The sequence below is a fragment of the Schistocerca americana genome, chromosome 3, assembly GCF_021461395.2.
Source record: "Schistocerca americana isolate TAMUIC-IGC-003095 chromosome 3, iqSchAmer2.1, whole genome shotgun sequence".
NCBI lineage: Eukaryota > Metazoa > Arthropoda > Insecta > Orthoptera > Acrididae > Schistocerca > Schistocerca americana.
In genome coordinates this window covers 348,319,320-348,341,304 of record NC_060121.1, presented here as the reverse complement: position 1 = coordinate 348,341,304, position 21,985 = coordinate 348,319,320, and the positions used below count along the sequence as shown (strand labels likewise).

Here is a 21,985-nt window from a genome sequence, read left to right as displayed (position 1 = left end):
AGTCTGAGAGTATGTCGCTAGCCTCATATATTCTACACAATACCAAAACTTTAATGTTAAATATCTATGAATGCATCAAAGGATAATCAGATACAGATATGGGGATTCGCGAGTCATGATTCAGCCATTCTGCTGATTCCCCTATGTTGTAAGCAGTGAAATGTTTTATGTCATGCGCAGTTTCGTAGCACCCCCTTAGGTTCAGGTAGCTGAGTTTTTTAGAAGTAAGTTGGAGCTGTACTTTACAGAAGCCATTCCCCATACCTCGGCTACGTGGAGCTAACTAACGTTTCAACGCGCATCCTTAACGCTAGCTACTATATGATTGAAGAACATCACTCTAAGGGTGCATCAACAATTCTAAAAAAAAGGTGACCATCATAATTTAAAATTATGATGAGAATACGAGCCGCGCTTGATATACAGACTCGGAGAACTTCACACGTTCATCTTCATCTCGCAACACTTCAGTATCCCACCTCCTGGCACAGTGATACTTCTTGGCGATTCTCTCAAGCCTCCGTCTGGTCTCCGTCATATCTGAATTGTAATCTGAGTATATATCTGCTTATAGCATACCTTACAATCCAGTATCTGCTTTAGGAATCTCTGTTCTGCCATGACTTGATTAAGCTGGTATTTTCCCACGTTTGCAGGTCTTCCCCAAGTGTGCCTCCTCCTCTTGTGAATCTTGGACAGTCTATACACTATCACCAACTGTTATTTATTGCAGAACTCGTTAAGTCTTTCAACTCTCTCGTTCGAATCCCCCATGGTTACTATGTTGTCACCTCCCTTTACATACTGAGTTTCGCTTCCAGTGCTCTCACATACTCTCTCCACCCATTCATCATATGTTTGTGAAGTTAGAAAGTATAGCTAAAAGGAAGAGGAGGCGAGTGTTACAAACTTAAACTCTTTAACTGTGTCTGTTTGTTGCAGGATGGCGACTTCACGTGGGACAAGCAAAAGCAGGGTGAGCTCCTGGCTGCCTTTTACTACGGCTACGTTATCGGACACGTTCCTGGCGGCATGCTTGCCGATTACTTTGGAGGGAAGATAGTGTTCGCAGTCAGCGTCTTCGTTTCGTCTCTGCTCTCTGTTCTCTCTCCGGCTTCGGCGTGGGCTGGTGACTACGTCCTCTTTGCCAACAGAGTCGCACAGGGACTGGTGCAGGTACTTTTTACATCGTCATGTGCTTTTATGAAAGCACCCTAGGCTACTCATGACACAACGAGCAGCAACAGGCATTTTCATAAAACTTCCTGGCAGATTAAAACTGTGTGCCGGACTGAGACTCGAACTTGCTACCTTTGCCTTTCGCGGGCAAGTGCTCTACCAACTGAGCTACCCAAGCACGACTCACACCCCCTCCTCACAGCTTTACTTCTGCTAGTACTTCGTCTCCTAGCTTCCAAACTTTACAGAAGCTCTCCTGCGAACCTTGCAGAACTAGCAGTCCTGAAAGAAAGGATATTGCGGAGTCATGACATAGCCGCAGCCTGCAGGATGTTTCCAGAATGAGATTTTCACTCTGCAGCGGACTGTGCAGTGATGTGAAACTTCCTGTCAGTTCGAGTCTCCGCGGTGGTCTCGCGGTTCTAGGCGCGCAGTCCGGAACCGCGCGACTGCTACGGTCGCAGGTTCGAATCCTGCCTCGCGCATGGATGTGTGTGATGTCCTTAGGTTAGTTAGGTTTAAGTAGTTCTGAGTTCTAGGGGACTGATGACCACAGCTGTTAAGTCCCATAGTGCTCAGAGCCATTTTTGAAGTTCGAGTCTCGGTCCGGCACAGTTTTAATATACCAGGAAGTTTCATATCAGCGCACACTCTGCTGCAGAGTGAAAATCTCAGTCAGGCATTTTCATACATTAAACAACACCCTCCTTCGCCTTGTAAAACCATGGGTTGGTTGCAAACACTTCCATTTCACATAAATTAATCGTAATGATCTGTTCCGTCTGCACAGCTAAAGCGTTGTGAGATTATTTTTCGTTACATTATATTCCTATGCTGTAAATAAGCGAAATACATTCTAAGACAAAAGAAAACCTACCTGGGTTCCACGAAGGAATTATCCGGATGGGATGGAAATCAGTAGATGTGTTGTAAATGTACAAATAAATGATTTCAATTTCAGAAAAATTGTATGACTTATTCAAGAGAAAAAACTTCGCAAGTCAATAACATGTGGCTTTACCTCTGGACGTTATACATGTAGTTATTCGCCTTCGCACTGACTGATACTGTGGGATATCGTGCCACTTTCTGTCCAACCGGTGCGTTAGAAAGTCAAAATTCCGAGCTCTTTGGAGAGCTCTGTCCATAATGCTCTAAACGTTCTCAGTTGGGGAGAGATTCAGCTACCTTGTTGGCCAAGGTAGGGCCTAGCAAGCACGAAGACAAGCTGTAGAGGTCCTCTCCCTTTGCTGGCAGGCATTATCTTGCTGAAATATAAGCCCTGGATGGTTTGCCATGGAGGGAAACAAAATGACCGTAGAATATCGTCGACGTTCCGCTGTGCTGTAAGAGTCTCGCGGATTACATCCAAACGGGTTCTGCTATGAAAAGGATTGGCACTCCAGACCATGCCACCTGACTGTCTCACTGTATGGCGGACGACAGTCATGTTGGTATTCCAGCTCTTTCTCCTGAATAAATTATCAATGTTTCTGAAATTGTAATCATTTATTTTTTCTGTGCCTGTACATCACATCTTCCGATTTCCATCCCATTCAGATAATTCCTTCTTCGTCCTTTTTCGGTCATAGAGTGTAAATGTCTGGAGGGAAGTTAAAGAGGGCGAACCAGGAAATACGACACCTTGCCAGCATTGACAACGGAGGTTGCTCATTCTTTTTTAAGGTTATTTTGTGAAGCGTATCGCGGCACATATGGACGTTCTGCACTGGAGGCGCGTTTCCGAGTGCTGTTGCGGTAGCGCGCTATGCAGAACGCGGAAAATTCCGAAAACACCTTTGTGACTGTTGTCAAGAGGCGAAGCAGAGCAGGCTGGAGTTCGATGACGGTCACCAAGGAAACCAGACCCTGAAGAAGCAGAGAGCTGTAGTTCCAATGGCAGTGTGCAAGCACCATCAGTGGACTGCAACTGTCAGCGCGGGGTGTGGTCGACTGTAATGTGAATGTCGCGAGCTATCGTAGCAGATGGCGTGTTTGTTTCAGAGTCCGGATTGCAGATGGCAACTCACAGACAGGGAGGAAAGAGGGTGGAAGTTTTCGCTTAGCAATAAATTGCTGAGCTTGAAGTGCCGTATGTTCTAGGGTGTGTCTTAATTGCAGTTCGTGAGCACCGATAGTTGTCAGAGTTCTGACCGACCAAAATACAGCACTGCGGTTTCTGGCTGTATCAATGAAATCATCCTGGTATTGTCAGTTGTTGTGAACAAGTACAGCAGGGTCATGGGTAATTCCATAGTGCCATGCCTGTATTTAAGTGTAGTTATGTGACGTGGCCGTGGTGCTATATGAGTGTAGACTTATTGTTTTGAATTGGAAAACATGGCGAGGCCATTGTGAGATCATTCTGTATTAGCGATAAGCCATGATTCCCTTTACTTGTTTATCCATTTTTGTTGTAGGTGTTGTAGTAAGTTGTGTATCAGTGTAGATTGTGTTGCTCTGTCTGTTGTCTGTCTGGGAACGGTGAAGGCGCAGGTAGTAGTGGACTGTAGATCATTCTAATGAGCCATTCTGCTTATTGCGGAAGAATATAGGAAGGAAACAGATGTAATCCGCTGAAATATAGACCCATATCACTATTTTCGATTTGCAGTAGGATTTTGCAACACATACTGTGTTCGAACATCGTAAGTTACTTCGAGGAAAACGATTTGTTGACAAACAGCCAACACAGATTCAGAAAATATCGCTCTTGTGAAACGAAAATAGCTCTTTAATCTCACGAAGAAATGAGTGCTATCGACAGGGGATGTCAAATTGATTCCATATTTTTAATTTTCTAGAAGACTTTTGATACTTTTCCACAGTAAGTGACTTCTTATGTAGTATCGCCTCAGTTGTGCGACTGGATTCGTGAGTGGTCACAGTCCGTAGCAATTGACGGATAGTCATCGAGTACAAAAGAAGTAAAAAATGGTTCAAATGGCTCTGAGCACTATGGGACTCAACTGCTGTGGTCATAAGTCCCCTAGAACTTAGAACTACTTAAACCTAACTAACCTAAGGACAGCACACAACACCCAGCCATCACGAGGCAGAGAAAATCCCTGACCCCGCCGGGAATCGAACCCGGGAACCCGGGCGTGGGAAGCGAGACGCTACCGCACGACCACGAGATGCGGGCCAAAAGAAGTAATATATGGCGTTCCACAGGGAAGTGTTATAGGCCATCTGATGTTCTGCTTCAGCGACTTAGGAGACAATTTCAGTACCACTCTTAGTTCTTCTTGTGAAATTTAAATCACCAACTTTCTCCTCCGGTTGCGAGAATATTTTGTTGGCACCCACATACATAGGGAGAAATGATCATCATAATAAAACAAGAGAAATCAGAGCTCACACAGACATATTTAAGTGTTCTTTTTTCCCGCTGCCGATCGAGAGTGGAAGTTAGAGAAATAGCTTGAACGTGGTTCGATCAACCCGCTGCCAGCCACTTAATTGTGAATTGCACAGTAATGGTGTAGATGTAGATGTTGCTATTTTATTTTGGCTCTCTTTTGCAAAGTCATCTGCGGACAGAAGCAATATGGTATTATGTATGTAATGTGTACCTGTATCTTTTGATAGATTTATACTTTACATCATTGTTGTCCGCTCCGATTATTTTATTACTGTCGGGCGAATAATTTTTTTTGTTACCCATTTGTTATCTGAGTTAATTATTGCAAGACGTTGAGCACAAGTGTTTCCTGTATTCACGTGTGCTATAGTATTGTAAATTGTTGTTTAAAAAAAAGCAACTTGCACAATCTCCAGCCAAACTCCAAATCCTGCGCAACAATTTTGTTGCAAAGCGAAGTAATGTATTTTGCTGGCGTGGTGCCTTAGTACAGTAATCTCTGGAAACTGTGTCTTTCACTCCTTTGTCATGTTTCAGCTGTGGTCGTTAGAGATGTGGCAAGTGCCTTTTGGCTGCGTAAAGATGGGATGGCCTATGAGGCAGTCATTCGAGAGAGGCCCCCTGCGAGCACTGTGGCCCAGTCAACCCAACAGCTTCGCTAGGTAAAGGGGAAGGTCGTTACAGTTGGCACTAGGCGAGGGGGGGGGGGGGGAGGGGGGAGCACCTGAACATGACTAATGAAATAAATACGAGTGCTAGGTTGGCGCTGATTGAGGCAGAGTTGGCGCTGCAATTTTTCGTGTGCGAGGCTCCCTCTTGTTTTTAACGTAGATTACAGGTTATGTCTACGCATTATGTAAATAGGGTAAATTATTTAATATTTTTAACTAAAGGGGCAGTAAGCAAGGACGTCATAGATAAACTGAAGGTAGGTGGATGTTATTACAAGTGATATGTTGTCAATTACAGCCTTACAGAGCAGTAGAATGAATATGATACAGGGGAATGATATTTATCAGGCAGAGGAGCTAGAGGTACCAAAGTTAGAAACAGGAGGAGTAAACAGTTTGGTAGAATGTCACACCAACTAGTAGGTATATTGAAGAACTGTGAGTTCTTTGTAGATTCGATACCGAGAATAGTGAAGTTTATATATAACTTGGTAGCCTTAAATGAGCAAAATCAGGAGTTGGGGTTGATTGATATCGAAATGCTGCCGGCCGTTGTGGCCGTGCGGCTCTAGGCGCTTCAGTCTAGAACCGCGTGACCGCTACGGTCGCAGGTTCGAATCCTGCTTCGGGCATGGATGTGTGTGATGTCCTTAGGTTAGTTAGGTTTAAGTAGTTCTAAGTCTAGGGGACTGATGACCTCAGATGTTAAGTCCCATAGTGCTTAGAGCCATTTTTTGTTGAAATGCTGCAGATGTTGTAATCACATACCATGGGCTGTTTAGTGCAAAGAGTAGCGGCTGATATTATTGGAAAGGAAATGATGGCAAGCTTCCATGAAGAGTTGTGTAAGAGAATAATTCCATTTAGAGCCATAAGAAAATTAATCGATTTCATTACGGGTGCGAACAGGGGATAAGGGAACAGTTCGATAACTACATGAATGGGTTAGGGACAGCCATTCATGCGTCTTGTCTTCTAGATACTGAGGCGGAAATCGTAGCTAATATAGTAGAAAGGATCAAACCTACAGGTCGGTAGTGCATAATGCTTGCCTCGCCCCGTCAAACATTCAATGACTTAGAGAAATTAGCATGCAATATTGACGGTTTCAGACATGTCTTCGAAGGGATGTAGAAGAGAGGAAGTCGCTAAATATGGAGGGAATGTTCCACGGAATTAAGAGACAAGGTCGGATTAGTGTTTCCTATGCGGCACTAAAGGCCATGGTTCAAATGGCTCTGAGCACTATGGGACTCAACTGCTGAGGTCATTAGTCCCCTAGAACTTAGAACTAGTTAAACCTAACTAACCTAAGGACATCACAAACATCCATGCCCGAGGCAGGATTCGAACCTGCGACCGTAGCGGTCTTGCGGTTCCAGACTGCAGCGCCTTTAACCGCACGGCCACTTCGGCCGGCTACTAAAGGCCATTTTAGATGCGACTACACACAAGGAAATAAAGATTCTACCATGAACAGATTCCCAGGTTTACAGTTGGTGGTGTTAGTTCTGTCGTTGCACAGTGTGGTATTAGGGCGACGTTTTTCTGACAGTGAAATGTGACCACATTTATATCTTGTAAGATTAACAGTGAGTCATCGTGTGTCCTTCTAGATACAGGTAGCTAAGTTATTATGTTAGGAGAAAGTTGGTGCCATACCTAATATGCAGCATACAGATCGCCAGGTTTAATCAGGATATGTCTTACGTTACTGATAGTTCGAGTTCAGTGCATATGCTAGGACAGATATATGAGGAACTGAGGATTCGTGATTTACGTGGAAAATGAGGGTGGCGGAAGAACTTTCCACAGACGTGATTTTGGGGTCAGATATCCTTAGGGTGATGGAAATTGTTCCTAATTTGGGTCCTGACTATTTCACCTTCCAATTCTGTGAGAATCTCCTTCTGCCAGCACTCTTACGTTTCTATAGTCACAATACAACAGAAACGAGGTGAGGATGTCATAGTTCACTTGGAACACTTGCCCTTGAGCGGGAGAAAATAGATAAATCAGTTGTGTGCGCAATTTAAGGATGTTCTGGTGAACAAGCTGGGGCTCACCAGTCTGATTAAATATCGAACTGAGTTGTCTGATATGATGCCATATCGTTTGCTGCTGTCCCTTTTGAATGAATTAAAATGGGCTAGTGGAGGAGATGTTAGAGCAAGGGATCATTCGTCAGTCTAAGTCACTACACTGCACCTATGTTCTCAGTGTCAAAACTGTCAGGTAAACCCAGCATGATAGTGGATTGTAGAGAACTAAATAAGAAGGTAGTTCCCTTACCCACAACGCTGCTGGATTTGCAAATGTATTTTAGATCGTTCGCATGTGCCAAAATATAGACAATCTTAGATCTCAATTAGCTGTACAGTCAGATTATTTCAGCTGAGGGGTTAGGCATTTGCTAAGGACTGGTACCTTTTTGAAATTAATTGCTTGCCCTTCAGGCTCACAATGCATGTGGCAATGTTGTCTCCACTAGTGGATATAATATTTTCCGATATCAAGCTTAAATTTGTATATCATTATCTTCACGATTTAGTGACTGAAGGAAGAGCTGTGAGGAGCATATTGAGTATTTACAAGAAGTCTTCACGTGCTTTAATTTGGCAGTAGTATATCTATGGGGCATCTGAACAGCTTTGACCAACACTGAACCTTGATGACATCATGTGGAGTCACTGGCCTTCTATAAATAACGTCGTTATAATGACAGATGGCAATATTTTAAAAATGAGAAGAAATGTAAAAGTTAATGAACGTTCTACTAGGAAATTTAAAAATATTCGAAATGGTGGGTGACAAGAAATTTAAAAATCAAAATGAAACAGCCAGTGAAAGCAAAGCATATTTTTTTGTCGAAATCCGCCATGTTCAAAATTATTTTCGTTTTCAGTTTTTGCACATATTAAAAAGTATCCAATTATATTACAATGTTTCCAAAAGCTTTTTCTTGTTTTCACCTGAATTGGGCACTATGTTCAAAAGTATTCGATTATTTATCGTAAATTACATAAGTACACACACACACACACACACACACACACACACACACACACACACACACATACACATACATATATTGCACATGTGCCAAATAATGTACCAACTCATCAGTAAACTTAGTCTGCTTCTTTGTAATGTATTACAGAGTTTATGGGAAGGAGAAAAGCTCAGACAATAATACTCTTGATGTAAAATTTGGTATTAAAAGGATAACATTCCACAGAAAACTAGATGGACGCATTTACTTACAATCTGGCGATGACAATAAGTATTCAAACTTTAAAATGTTCAGTGTTTTTAACATTAAATGTTTCACATTTTTCTCACATACGCAATACAAAAGTATTCTAGAGGCAAAGAAGATTACATTCTGAAGACAGTTGGATGCACGCTTGGTTGTCTGTGTGCATTTACATACACCATTCAGGACAGCTTATTGCTTACTCTGTAGCAAGAATGCGACATATTCGGAGCTTAAACTGTACAAAGTTCCTATATTCAATATTTTTGCATTTTCCACACATGTAAAATATAATCACATCTGATGTTTTTACATTTTGCCACACATGCATAATAAAATCAGTCATCATCGCGTTTCAGTTTCATTTTCACATATTCACAATAAAATCAACCACCAAAAACGGTTAGTGGCACTGCTTTTGGTGTGGAAGGATTTGGGTTCGATTCCTGACGCATCCTCAGACTGATCTGAGGTAGGGTTGTCTGGAATGGGATTCACTCAGCCTCACAATAAAACCAGTCACCATCATTTTTCAGATGGCTAATATACTCACCTTATCCAGAAGTATAAAGCATTTATCATCTTTTGCAGGTAAAGGTAACTTGTGCTGTTTAGCTGTAGGAACTACACACTGCTTTGATTGAATTACATTCTGCACAGTTGCTTTAACTTCCAAATTCACATAGCCTGTAATCACCAGTACTGAAATCCTTCGCAGAAGATTGTTTTACATCCCTTGCTCTTTGCTTTATGTGCCCTCACTCGACCTCAAGCGTATAGATTTCTACTGTCAGTTCTATGAACAAGCATAAGCATTTAGTCAATATACAAACACGGAAAAAATCTTATAGAATCGATCAGTTATTCCGGCTTCATCCACACATTTCCATAGTACTTGCAATGGCGAGTGAAGCTTCAGCAGCCTTCTAAAATCAAGAGGCCTAATTTTGAGATTTTAACTTGTGGTACTAAAGGCCTGTCATCTGCTGATTATATTAACTTATGCTGTCACAGAGTGCTCCCATAGTGCTCAGAGCCATTTGTCACAGAGTGCAACCACATGTCACTTCACTTCCATATGTCACCGTTATATCGCAAAATTTTAACAAATTCCTCTATGCATCACTGTGTCACGTCAAAATTGTAACAAATTATCCTTTTATAGCAAAAATTGTAACAAACAGCATATTTTACAGCAGAATTGTAACAAATTGTTAACATATTACAGCAAAAATGTAACCAAGTGTCAACATATTACAGCAAAATTGTAACAAATTTTCTCCATGGTACAGCAAAAATGTAACAAACAGACCCATGTTACAGCAAAACTATAATAAATATCCACACATTTTACAGCAAACCAATCACAGATTGTCCTACATGTCACAGCAAAACTGTGACAAATATCGCATGTTACAGTGAAACTAACAAATTGATTCATGTTAGAACAAAGCTGAAACAAATTTACCAACCATCTTACACCAAAACTGTAACATTTTCCCCTCCATGTTACAGTGAAACTGTAACAAGTTACTGGGTATTATCAAATGACTTTTGTCACCTCAGTGTATTGTTGACACTGTGTAATTGCAATCTGTTGAGTGTGGTATCAGAGATGGTATTGCTCACTCTCACTGCACACTTAGCACTTCGACGTACAGTTGAACACAATAGGTTCATATCTTACTATAATGAAAGTATAGGTATGTTTTATATCGTACACCTCAATGTAACAGTTTGTATAGCTTACCCATATAGTTATACCCACCAATCCCTGAATTTGCACTGACGGTTTTAATTTTGTGAACATATCTGATGATTCAGATATGGGCTACATTTTTAGAAGAGAATGTTGAATATACAGAAAGTTTACATGAACTTGATTCTGATCTGTCATCATGTACAGAGAAAATTTTATCATCACCTAGCTTCAACAAGCAGGCGTTCCCAAGAAGCTCATTTCTATATTAAACGATAAGAAAAATTATGTGATTCAATATAGAATTCAAAGTAGTGACTGAAAAGTAATATTACTCCAAGCTAAATTTACCAGTTTTTGTAGTTCTGTCATGCTGCCCGGATGAAAACGTATGTGGGTATTAGTGCTGAGAAATGCATAAAGCAAAGGCTCATAAATAATTGTATTTTTGGCAGAACTATACAAAAAACGAGAAAAATGTGTGGTCTGAAGCTAGTAATGAGCTGGGATGGTAGATGTAGAGTTACTACTCTGACTGCAAAGCCGAATTCAAGTGGAGATTTGTTTTTAGTAAAAATTGAATTAAGTGGGCTTAACACTGTTTGTGATAAACCTGTAGCTTTAGGAATGGCTATTTTAGATATTTCCAAGACGCTACATGTAGCTTATCGTCCTGGTTATATTCTGAAAACCACTTGAGCCAAAAAATGTAAAAATGTGTTACACAGGTGGTTATAGCCTTATATAGTCTGTAACGGTTTCAAATACTTACGACTGTATTAAAAGTGATGTGCATAGGTTGTTTGGCACTTTGGCTTATTCTGATTAACGTTTATAGCATTCCATGTGTCAATAAAATGAAAACAAGTTTATTGAAAGATGGATTGACAGAACAGATTTTTGCTGACTTCATAGGACTGAGAGCAAAGATGAACATTCTCAGTACTTACACACAACATACAATGTGTAGAGTGAAAGTGTGAAACACTCTTTATCGAAAGACCTTAGCACTGATGACTGTGAGGGATGTATGTTAAATGGTAATGGAGCGTCCATTGTGCAGTATATAATTCAAAGTTACACTCAGTTTCGACCATAACACACTATAAATTCACAATTTCGCCAAAAGATGGTAAGAATTTCATACATCTGATTAGGTGAATGAATTTGCTTGAGGTCAGACAATCACATGAAAAATGATATGATAATGATAGATTTTATTGTGTATGAAAAATGTAAATTGCAGATTTATTGTAAATTATTTTTGTAAATTTTAGCTATATTTCGTCTTTGTAACTGACATGAATTTCTTTCTGATCTACTACATGTTGACTGAACTCGCAATTGCCAGAAGAATATGTTCTTGTTACCTTGAGTTCAAGTATGATGTATGCTTTTTGATAAATCGAAAATTTATGTAACTTAAAATATTTGCAAATATAAGTAAGCCAGAAAAACCCATTGTAATTTCACATAAAGTGAATGTGTGAAAAAATGTAAAGGATTCAACAATTTAAAGTCTGAATATGACGTGTCATAGTTAAAGTGTGTGCAATAGGCTCAGCTGAATGTTGTATGTAAAGATGTGTGTGAAAAATGTAAAAATATGAAAGTAAAATAATTATACTATTTCAACTCTGATTCTTCCATGTCATAGCTACAGTGTATGTTAATTTGCACACTCAACCTTAGTGTAATATTTTTTACAATAAATTTTATGTCTAGAGTATTTTTATTGTCTAATTTTCGTCCTTCTCATTCCCTCTGTAAAATATTACAGAGATGAAATTTACAGATGATTAGACCAACAATATTGAATCTGAACAGAGAGGTGTAATCTACTGCTGATGAGGTGGTATAGTATTTAACATAAATATTAGTGGAGCATTGAAGGGGAGACATGATCTTTACTGATGATGAGATAGTACAGTGGAGTATGAGAACAGAGAAAGCTGAAATACACAGGTGGAAAACAATGTCTTTGTATTTACGAAACTTGTTTGATAAATAATCTAGTACTTTTGAACATGCCATTTGGAGAAGCTTGTGGAATTACTGTAGTATAATTGGATACTTTTAAAAATGAGGCAAAAATAAAGAATTAAGATAGTTTTGAAAATGGAAGATTTTGGCAAAAAATATTCTGTGGTGCCATTTGCTATTTCATTTCAATAAAAAAATTTTGCACACTACCTTTGTTTTTTAAATTTCTTATCATTCATCATCTAACACATTTATAAATTTCCTGTCAGCAGTATCTCTGATTTTTAAGTTTATCGCCATCCACCATCTTTGATTTTTATATTTTCCGGCATCTGACCTCTTGGAATTTTAAATTTTCCGAAATTCTCCATGTTGATGACTTGATGTCTTCACGGTCAATGTCAGTGAAAATGTTCCAGAAGCTCCATAGAAATACCACTTGTTGCTGTTTTGTTTTGGCGTCCTCTTGTAAAGCCAGTTGTGTGCAGAAGTAATGTTATTTTACAGGTGTTTGTAGAATGTGTACCTTCATGTTATGATAAAGTTTTGTTGTATATTGTTGTTGCCCACTGTGGAGATCAGATTATTTAATTACCATGGAGCGAATAATTGTTTGGTTTTTAGTTATGTTATTAGTTAACTGAAGTAAATTACTGCAAGAAGTTAAGCGCAAGTGTTTGCTTTATTCATGTCTGCTCTGGTACTGTAAATTGTGGCTCAACAAAAAAATACTGATTAAAAGTCCACAACTGCACACCTTCAGAAAAACCTAATTCCCGTCCAAATGCGACGCCATAATTTATAGTTACTTCTGTAAGCTACAATTTGTTTTATTTTTTTCTCTAAATTGTAATTTGAAGTACATGCATTGGTGCGCACAGTAAGTTTCAGAAGTGATGTTTCGTAAGCGACCTTACATAAAGCAACAGAGAGTTCAGTTACAACTGGGAATCAGTGACGTATAATATATATTTAGAATTATGACTTACAAGTGAAGTTAATAGTTTCTCTCTGTTCTAGGGTGGAATAATACCAACCATACAAACTCTTATCTGCAGGTGGGCGCCAGACCACGAAAGAAGCAAGTTCTCTATAATTTTTCTAGGTAAGCTGCGAAATTTGTAAGCCTTGTGACTTAGTTGCTCTAAATGGTATCGACTCCTCTGTTCCGTAATGACAACACTGTTTGTCGGTAGAACCGATAATTATACTGAACTCGTTGTCCTATTGTTATTTTAATGATACTGATTAAACATTATAGCGCTACGCACTAAATTTGCTCAGTTTTTCTTCCGGTCATTATTTTACAGACAACGTTTGCGTGTAGTCGCTGCAATTGTGTATTACATTTGCTTGTCAGAACCATAAATTAATTAGATCTGCATTAAGCTTATATACTTACAGCCTCCACTTTTAAGGAGAGGGTTTTCCTTTGCAATGGAGAAAGAAACTTTGCTTAGTAACTTAGACTTCCTTAGTATTTTTTATGTATATAGGACTCACGGCAGTTAGTCAAATAGCATGAAATTTTCAGTTTCCTTTGCCCTTAGTCCTTGGTCAAAACAAACAGTTAACGTAAGAGTTACGCCTCGAAAAACCACAGAAGCGTATGTGTAGATGGCATTAATTGTATTTGATTGTAGACATATGGCGGAACTGCAAACAGCTGGTGTAAGTATGGTTTGTTGAAATATGTTCCGAGATCGTGTACATACATTGACGATCATGCTATGCGTAACTGTTCATGACTTTGTGAGATCTGATTTTTAATCCTTTCTAGGATGGTGTATCCGTATTTATTACGCGTTTGAGAATGGGGAATGCACGAAACTAGCTAGTAGTGCTTAAAAAAGTACCATTTTGAAATAACTGCCTGGTGGAGATGATATTCTTCAAAAGAACGTTTAGGCTCGTAAGGCTGTGGTTACACGAAACACTTTTTCAAATTCTTGTTACACCATCCAGATATAGCATTTTAGGCGAGTTTTCAGCGAAGATGACAGTCCATAGTTGCGGTTTCGATTTACACCACATTTTTCACGGCGCCACAATAAGTAACAAGTGTTTAGAAAATTTGTGTGCATCTGCGCTGCTTTCTGACACACGATTAGGAAGGACCAGTTAATATTTGCCCCAAGTTGATGTCATGCTTTAGTTGGCTTAATGCTATCTTACTATAGCGATACAGTTTTTAACGTCTGTTTTGGGAGGCTTATTTATATGGTGATGGATTTGTCATACAGCCCATGTTGAGAAGCTAATTTACGTTAAATACAATTTTTGTGATTCATAAATGTAATACATTACTAAATTTACAATCATTGAAAATAACAATTTTAGTAGATGCATGAATTTAGCTCAGATATAACCTTTTTGTTTTAAAAAACGTATCTAGTTAGACTGTAGCTAGATTTATCACGCTTATTCTTTGGAAAGTTTCTCTTTCCATGACGTGTTTGCACCCAAACAGTTGACATTTTACACCACACACAAATTCTAAGACTAGAAACACAATTATGTATAATCTATTAATAGTAATTTCGGGGTGTCTTTCCTAGATCTTAGTTATAATTTTGAGACAAATGGAGCGTTGGTAGAGAGACCTTTACTTGGCTATGTTAGACAAATTCATTGTTAGGAAGTTCATAGTCAATGTTCTGGTACTGAGTGATTTGTGGCTTTCATACTGTGTACATGGGCAACACCTTACGTTAGAGTGGCCAATGTTTGTCGGAAGGCTAAATACAGCTTAGTGGACCTCAGGAGTCTTTTAGCGGTGACCGTATTATCGTTTTCTTACACTCACTACCTGAATGCCTCACATAAAATGTAGCAACAGAAGTCTTCGCCAACCCCCCTCCCTCCCCCTCTCCTCACGCATTCTGAAAAATTCGTCACTGGTGTGTCCTTATCCTTATTTGGTCAGACTGAATTCTTTCCCCCACCAATCAAGTTACTTTAGTAACGTTCATTGTTCTTGATCAACGCCTTCTTCTTCCTACACTTCAGTACATACACAGATTGTTAACAGTCACTTCTCATAACACAGTCGACAGATCGGGCGAAATTCAGAGTTTCTCCTCTATCCAAAATAATATGGAAAACTTCGGTATACTGCTTTCTCTTGAGGAAAATGCTGCTAGTTCTACGACTCTCTGCGTATTGTTAGCTTTGACATCCCATTGCCTACCGTGCTGAATCTTGAAAAACCTCCAGTCTAGTAAATCTTGGTTCTTGCCTTTCTTCTCTCTTCTAAACCTTCCCATCTGGCTATACCCCTTCTGCTTCGATTGTCACTACCAGAATTCTTCTCGAAAATTTTGATGGGCTAATGCAACAACGTTGTAGCAATTTTTTTCTTGAAAGTTCTACGTTCTACTCGCTTGCGTACGTTACTACTGCTTCCGCTGTTTCCATCTCAACGAAGGCTGTGTAATCTTACTGGACACAAAAATTATCACCAGTTAATTCTGTAACTAAGTCCGTCTGACCAAAGGCTCTCTATATTTCAAAACTTAGCGTTCTCTTCTTCACATTACTCCAACCATTCAATTCGCCAAGGAAAACACTTCTTCTTAGAAAAAAATGGCAGATTTTTATGCTAATACGGTGTAATCTCGACACAGGACTAACGTACACCTCAACACTTCTGAGTGCAGACTTCGACTACTTCATTTCAGTTGTTACCACCGCATTAATAAAATTTATAACAGAGTAAATATTCCCTACTGGCCCAAAGCGTCAGAGTACACAAAAATTACATACAATTACATTCAAAGGAAAATAACAAATTCGTACAACTCATTGCATCACAATACACTTATATTAAGACACGAAATAAGTAAAAGAAATTAAACTGAATGGCTAATTAGAAAATTTATCACGCACTTCAGCAAAACATTGGACTAATGTAAAGCTGCTTGATTATAAAACAAGCGCTGCCTTTCGTGCCCTTGGACTCATACAAATGCAGTCTGCTTTCTATACAAGTTGTAAATAATTTTCAGCTACTTATATTTCATTCCTGCTGCCATCAGAGCTCCTATGAGAGTATTCGTGTCAACAGTGTCAAAAGCTTTCTCTAAATCTACAAGTGCTATAAACATAGGTTTGCCTTTCTTTAACGTGTTTTCTAACGCAGACGTAGGGTCCGTATATGCCTCTCGTGTTCCTACGTTTCTCCGGAATGCAAACTGATCATACCCAAGGTCGACTTCAACCACTTTTTTTGATTCTTCTGTAATATTTTGCAGCCATACCATATTATATTGATAGTTCTGTAATATTCATACCTGTAAGTTCCTACCTTTTTTGTTACTGGAATTACTACTTTCTTGTTGAAGTCTGTGGGAATTTTGCGTGTGTCATATTTCTTGCACGTCGGGTGGAACAGTTTTCTCAAGGCTAGCTCTCCCAAGAATCTCATTAATTCTGAGGAGTATTGTCTAATTCAAGGGTCTTATTTGGACGTGACTGTCAGTGCTCGGTCAAATTCTTCTCAAAGTATCTTATCTCCCAACTCATTTTCATTTACTTCCTCTTTCCTTCCTATGATGTTGCCTTTATTTTCCACATAGCCGTTCAATATATTCCTTCCACCTTTCAGCTTTCCCTTCTTTGCTTAACACTGCCTTGTCATCTCTCCCTCTGATACTCATTCAGCTTTTTTCTCCGAATGTCCCTTTAATTTTCCTGCTGGTGGCATCTATCTTTCCTCTAGTGATGGATGCTTCTACCATTCTTCCATATCAAGTCCAGCAATTATGGTTTTTCGATTTTACACTTCCCGCCAGTCTCAGTTTTTAGACGTCTGTATTCCATTCTGATTGCTTCATTTGCTGTACTTTTATACTTTATCCATTAGTGATTTTGATCTCATAATTCATGCGTTAATCAAGAATTTCCTTTGGGCTCTGTATTTTTGCCTGTTGAACCTCTGCTGCCTTGAGCTCACCTCTCAAAGCCACCCATTTGTTTTCTATTGTATCTCTTATTACTTATTTGTCTTCCATTATATTCCTTACCCCTCATTCAGTCAGTCGGTGCATAATTCTCCCTTTGAAACGCTCAGCAACCTCTGGTTCTTTTGACTCATCTGAGTCCCATTTCCTTAATTTTCTACCATTCCGCAATACCTTCAGTTTTAATCTGCAAATCATACCAAATAAATTGTTAGGGGTGTCCTCATATACCTTTGCAAAAGTTCTGCAGTTTAAAATGTGGTCTCGAATTCTCTGTCTTACCATTATGCGATCTACTGGAAACTTTGTTGTTCGTCCACGTCTTTTCCACGTATACAACCTCCTCTCACTATTTCTATATAAAGCACTGACAAAGATTGAATTATGCGCTGTGCAAAATTATCCCAGGTGGCGTCCTCTTTCATCACTTTCTTCCAGTCCATGTTCTCCTTATATTTTTCTTTCTCTTCCTTTTCTTGCTAACGAACTCTAGCCCCCAACACAGTTCAGTATCCCTCTCCCTTAACTATCTAAATAATTACTTCGATCTCTTCGTATGTTCTTTCAGTCTCTTCATCCTCTGTGGTAGGAGTTGACTTCGTGTCTATCTTGGCTAGGAAAATGCGTTCATTATGCTGTTCTTAGTAGTTTATCCGCTTTCCTATTTTCTTTATTACTGTAAAACCTACTACTGCATTAACCTGATCTGGCTTTGTATTTATAACCATGTGCTCAACCTACCAGAAGTTCTGCTCATCCTGCCACCAAACCTCCCTAATTCTCACTATATCCAAATTCAGCCTATCCATTTCTCTTTTTAAATTCTCAAGGCTACCTAAGTGATTAAGGGATCTGACATTCCACAAATGACTCATAGAGTGCCAGTTATGTTGTTCCTCATGACATCCTCCTTAGTAGTCCAAGTTCAGAGATTGAAATGGGGGTTATTTTATCTCCGATACATTTTACCCAAGAGGATTCCACAAGCATTTAACTTTAGTACAACTTTATGCCCTCGGGAAAAATAACAGCTGTAGTTTCCCCCTGCTTTCACCCATTTGCTACAGCGTATCAAGGCCATTGTAACTGATGTTAGAAGGCCATCTCAGTCAATCATCCAGACTGCTGCCTCTGTAGCTACCGAAAAGGCTACTTGCCCTCTTCAGGAATGATATGTTAGTCCAGCCCCTCCATAGATAATCCTCCGTTGTAGTTACACGTATCTGTATCGTTGAGGCACCAAAGTCACCCCACCTCTACGAGATTCATGGTTCGTGGGAGACAAATTCTACAAAAATACTCTATGACAGACTTTTCGTAATCGCAGTCATGTCAGACGCGTTTCATAGAATACCGAAGAAAAAAGGATGTTTGGAATATGACATATTGGCCACTAGAATCGACTGTATACATTGCAGTACACTCTGTGAACATAATAGCGATACATGAATGCTCGATTTTCTCCTGCACGAGATTGTAATTAAAAGCATGCTAGGTTTACTTGATCTTCCTGCAGGGCAATACGTCGGTACGGTGTTATCAATGGCAGCAACAGGCGCTCTATGCGCGACGTCGCTACGATGGCCTCTGACCTTCTACGTGTTTGGCGGCGTCGGACTGCTATGGTGTCTGCCATGGTGGCTGCTGGCTTCCGATTCGCCAGCACAGCACAAGAACATCGACCCGGATGAGCGTCGATACATCGAGGCCACTATACAATCGAGTGCCAAGGTACAGTTCCCTCTTTTTTTTTTGTATTTCATCAGCCTCCCGAGTGGTTGCACGCCTCCCATCCTGACTTCCTCTCCCGTGTCAACCTCTTCATCTCAGGGTAGCACTTACACCAAACATTCTCAATTATTTGATGGATATGTTCCAATTTCGGTCGTCCCCTACAAGGTTTGGCCTTTACGGCTGCTTCTATCAGAACGAAAATTATTCCCTGATGACTTAATACATGTCCAATTATCCTGTACCTTCTTCTCCTCGATGTTTTCTATACATTCCTTGCCTCTGTGACGCTGCCGACAACCTTACCATTTCTGAACAGTCCACATAGTTTTCAGCATCCTGTAGCATTACAACTCAAACGCTTTTATTGTTCCCGGTTTTCCCAAGTCCATGTTATGCTCCAAACGTCTTTCTCAAAATTTCTTCCCCAAATTAAATACTATGTTTGATCTAGCATTTCTTTCTTTCTTTATTGGCGTTTGGCCATCTACAAATAGCTGTTCATCACATTTACATAGTACTGCATCATTATTAATGGTTATTCTACTCTGCACTTCGTTAACTGGTATATAAAAAGAAATTAGGGTATGAATAAATGATTGATACCTGACACCACTAGAAACTACTTACAAAGTAATTATACGTTAACAATACAGAAACACATATTGTAGCATCATACAAAATATCATGTACACAGTATATATAGATATTTGAGTCATACATATTTAACTGGCTGAACATTACATTTAATAACAGTTCACACTTTTGAATCGACAGCAACACTACAGCCGGTGTCGGAAGGGGAACGTTAAAAGATTTTTTCTGTGTCTTGTGTCTGGTGCACGAGAATCGTAGATGGTGCACGTCTCCTTCTTCACTGCATAAACGACATAATGGAGATTCCTTCAGTCCTATTCGTAACAGGTGGGATGGAAATTTGACACAATTTAAGAGCATGTGCAAAATGATTGTTATGAATCGTTTGCTTCTATTCTACTAGGTAATCCGTGGAGACAATGCTCCTTCAGGTTGCAGCTGGCCATAACGAATTCATTTTGAAGTATTGGGCGAATCTGATTGGGTCTGCCAGTTGTTTCTCTCTTTTCGTTGATTAAGCTTGGTAAGAAAGACCATCGTCTAAGAGTTCGCCTAAGTTCAGTGCTCGCTTCGCTAAGATGTCTACTATTTCACTATGAAAGATGTCACTGTTTCCAAGAATGCAAAATAAATTTGCTACTAGTCCCGCTTGCCTACTTGTAGTGACTTGTTTGATAATGTCTATAATTATGGGCGACACACTTTTATTCCGGTTTGGTTATTTGAGGTACTTCAGCATGATTTGGGAAACAGTTAACAACGCCATATTGCTCCTTGCGTAAGATCTACCATATTTTACTGCTTCCCTAATTGAGATTGTTGCCTTCTTATGTGGGGAATATGGGTCTTGATAATTTTCTGCAAGGTTGTGTATTGCACATCCTACTTTTCGCCCTAGATCCATCCTTGTAAATCACCTTCTAATTCAGGAAGGTGATATTGAGCAAAACGTTGATTTCATTCTTCGGAGCCGGAGGCCCACTGGTGTACCTTATATGACTGCACAACACAAAGTTTTACATCTCGCCTGGGCCCGTCAAACCGGACATTGGACTGTTGATGACTGGAGACATGTTGCCCGCTCTGACGAGTCTCGTTTCAAATTGTATCGAGCGGATGGATGTGTACGGATATGGAGACAGCCTCATGAGTCCATGGACCCTGCACGTCAGCAGTGAACTGATCAAGCTGGTGGAGGCTCTGTAATGTTGTGGAGCGTGTGCAGTTGGATTGATATGGGACTCCTGATAGGTTTAGATACGGCTCTGACAGGTGACACGTACTTAAGTATCCTATCTGATCACTTGGATCCATTCATGTCCATTGTCCTAGGGCAATTCCAGCAGGAGAATGCGGCACCCCACACGTCCAGAATTGCTACAGAGTGGCTGCAGGAACACTCTTCTTAGTTAAAACAATTCCGCTGGCCACCAAACTCCCCACACATGAACATTATTGAGCATACGTGGGACGCCTTGCAACGTGCTGTTCAGAAGAGATCTTAACCCCCTCGTACTCTTACGGATTTACGGACATCCCTGCAGGTTTCATGATGTTAATTCGATCCAGCACTACTTCAGACATTAGTCGAGTCCACGGCACGTCATGTTGTGGCACTTCTGCGTGCTTGCGGGGGCCCTGCTCGATGTTAGGCAAGTGTACCAGTTTCTTTGGCTCTTCAGTGATTTAATTCCTACGTGTGTTATATCTTGTGTTTATGTCTTTCCTGAACATTTTTGTACCCCGTCTCTCATCGGTCAACTGAAATTCTTCAGTTGGTTCAAATGGCTCTAAACACTATGGGAGTTAACATCTGAGGTCATCAGTCCCCTAGACTTAGAACTACTTAAACCTAAGGACATCACACACATCCATGCCCGAGGCCGGATTCGAACCTGCGACCGTAGCAGCAGCGCGGTTCCGGACTGAAGCGCCTAGAACCGCTCAGCCACAGAGGCCGGCAATTATTCGGTTAGCCAAGGTTTCTTGCCAGTTCCCTGCCTCATATCTACAGTTGTTTGTTCAACTTCTGTGACTGTCCTGTTTAATTATGCCCATTCTTCTTCAACTGCGTATTGTTGTTTCATTATCCCAGTATCTACCACCTTAAGTTCAGTAGTTCAGTACCTCTTTTCGCACTGATTCTTCGGGACGATTCTGTTAAACCTCAGGCTACTCTTCATCATTTTTAAATTTTGATCCGAGTTTATATCTTGTCTGAGTATACTTTACGATATCTGATTTCAGAATGTTTGTCTGACCGTGAGGTAATCCAGCTGGAATATTTCCGTGTCCTTTGGCCTTTTCCAACTAAGTGAAAATTACAAAGAAAAGTCCACTCCCCATAACATCATGTGGAATACTAAGAAAAAAGTCTCGCGATGGAAACTAATGAACATAGGAAGTCAAACAGGGGTGGACCAAATAAACATGGAATATGGGTAAACCATCTCAGACAGATGTAATGAGAAAATGAATTAAAAATATACACGATAAACCCTTGGCACAGGAGGGTGCGATTGGAAAGGAAATATTATTAGCTAT

The 21,985-nt window shown here is 40.0% G+C and overlaps 1 protein-coding gene across 1 annotated transcript in view; it reads left to right on the top strand.

Annotated features, from left to right (window-relative positions):
* The window catches only part of LOC124607278 (sialin-like), a 79,654-nt gene that overhangs the window by 16,086 nt on the left and 41,583 nt on the right, over positions 1 to 21,985 (top strand). The window contains exons 3-5 of the mRNA XM_047139557.1: positions 943 to 1,176; positions 13,173 to 13,257; positions 18,630 to 18,844. Of these exons, the coding sequence (XP_046995513.1) occupies positions 943 to 1,176; positions 13,173 to 13,257; positions 18,630 to 18,844 (534 nt within the window). The remainder of the gene's footprint in view (positions 1 to 942; positions 1,177 to 13,172; positions 13,258 to 18,629; positions 18,845 to 21,985) is intronic.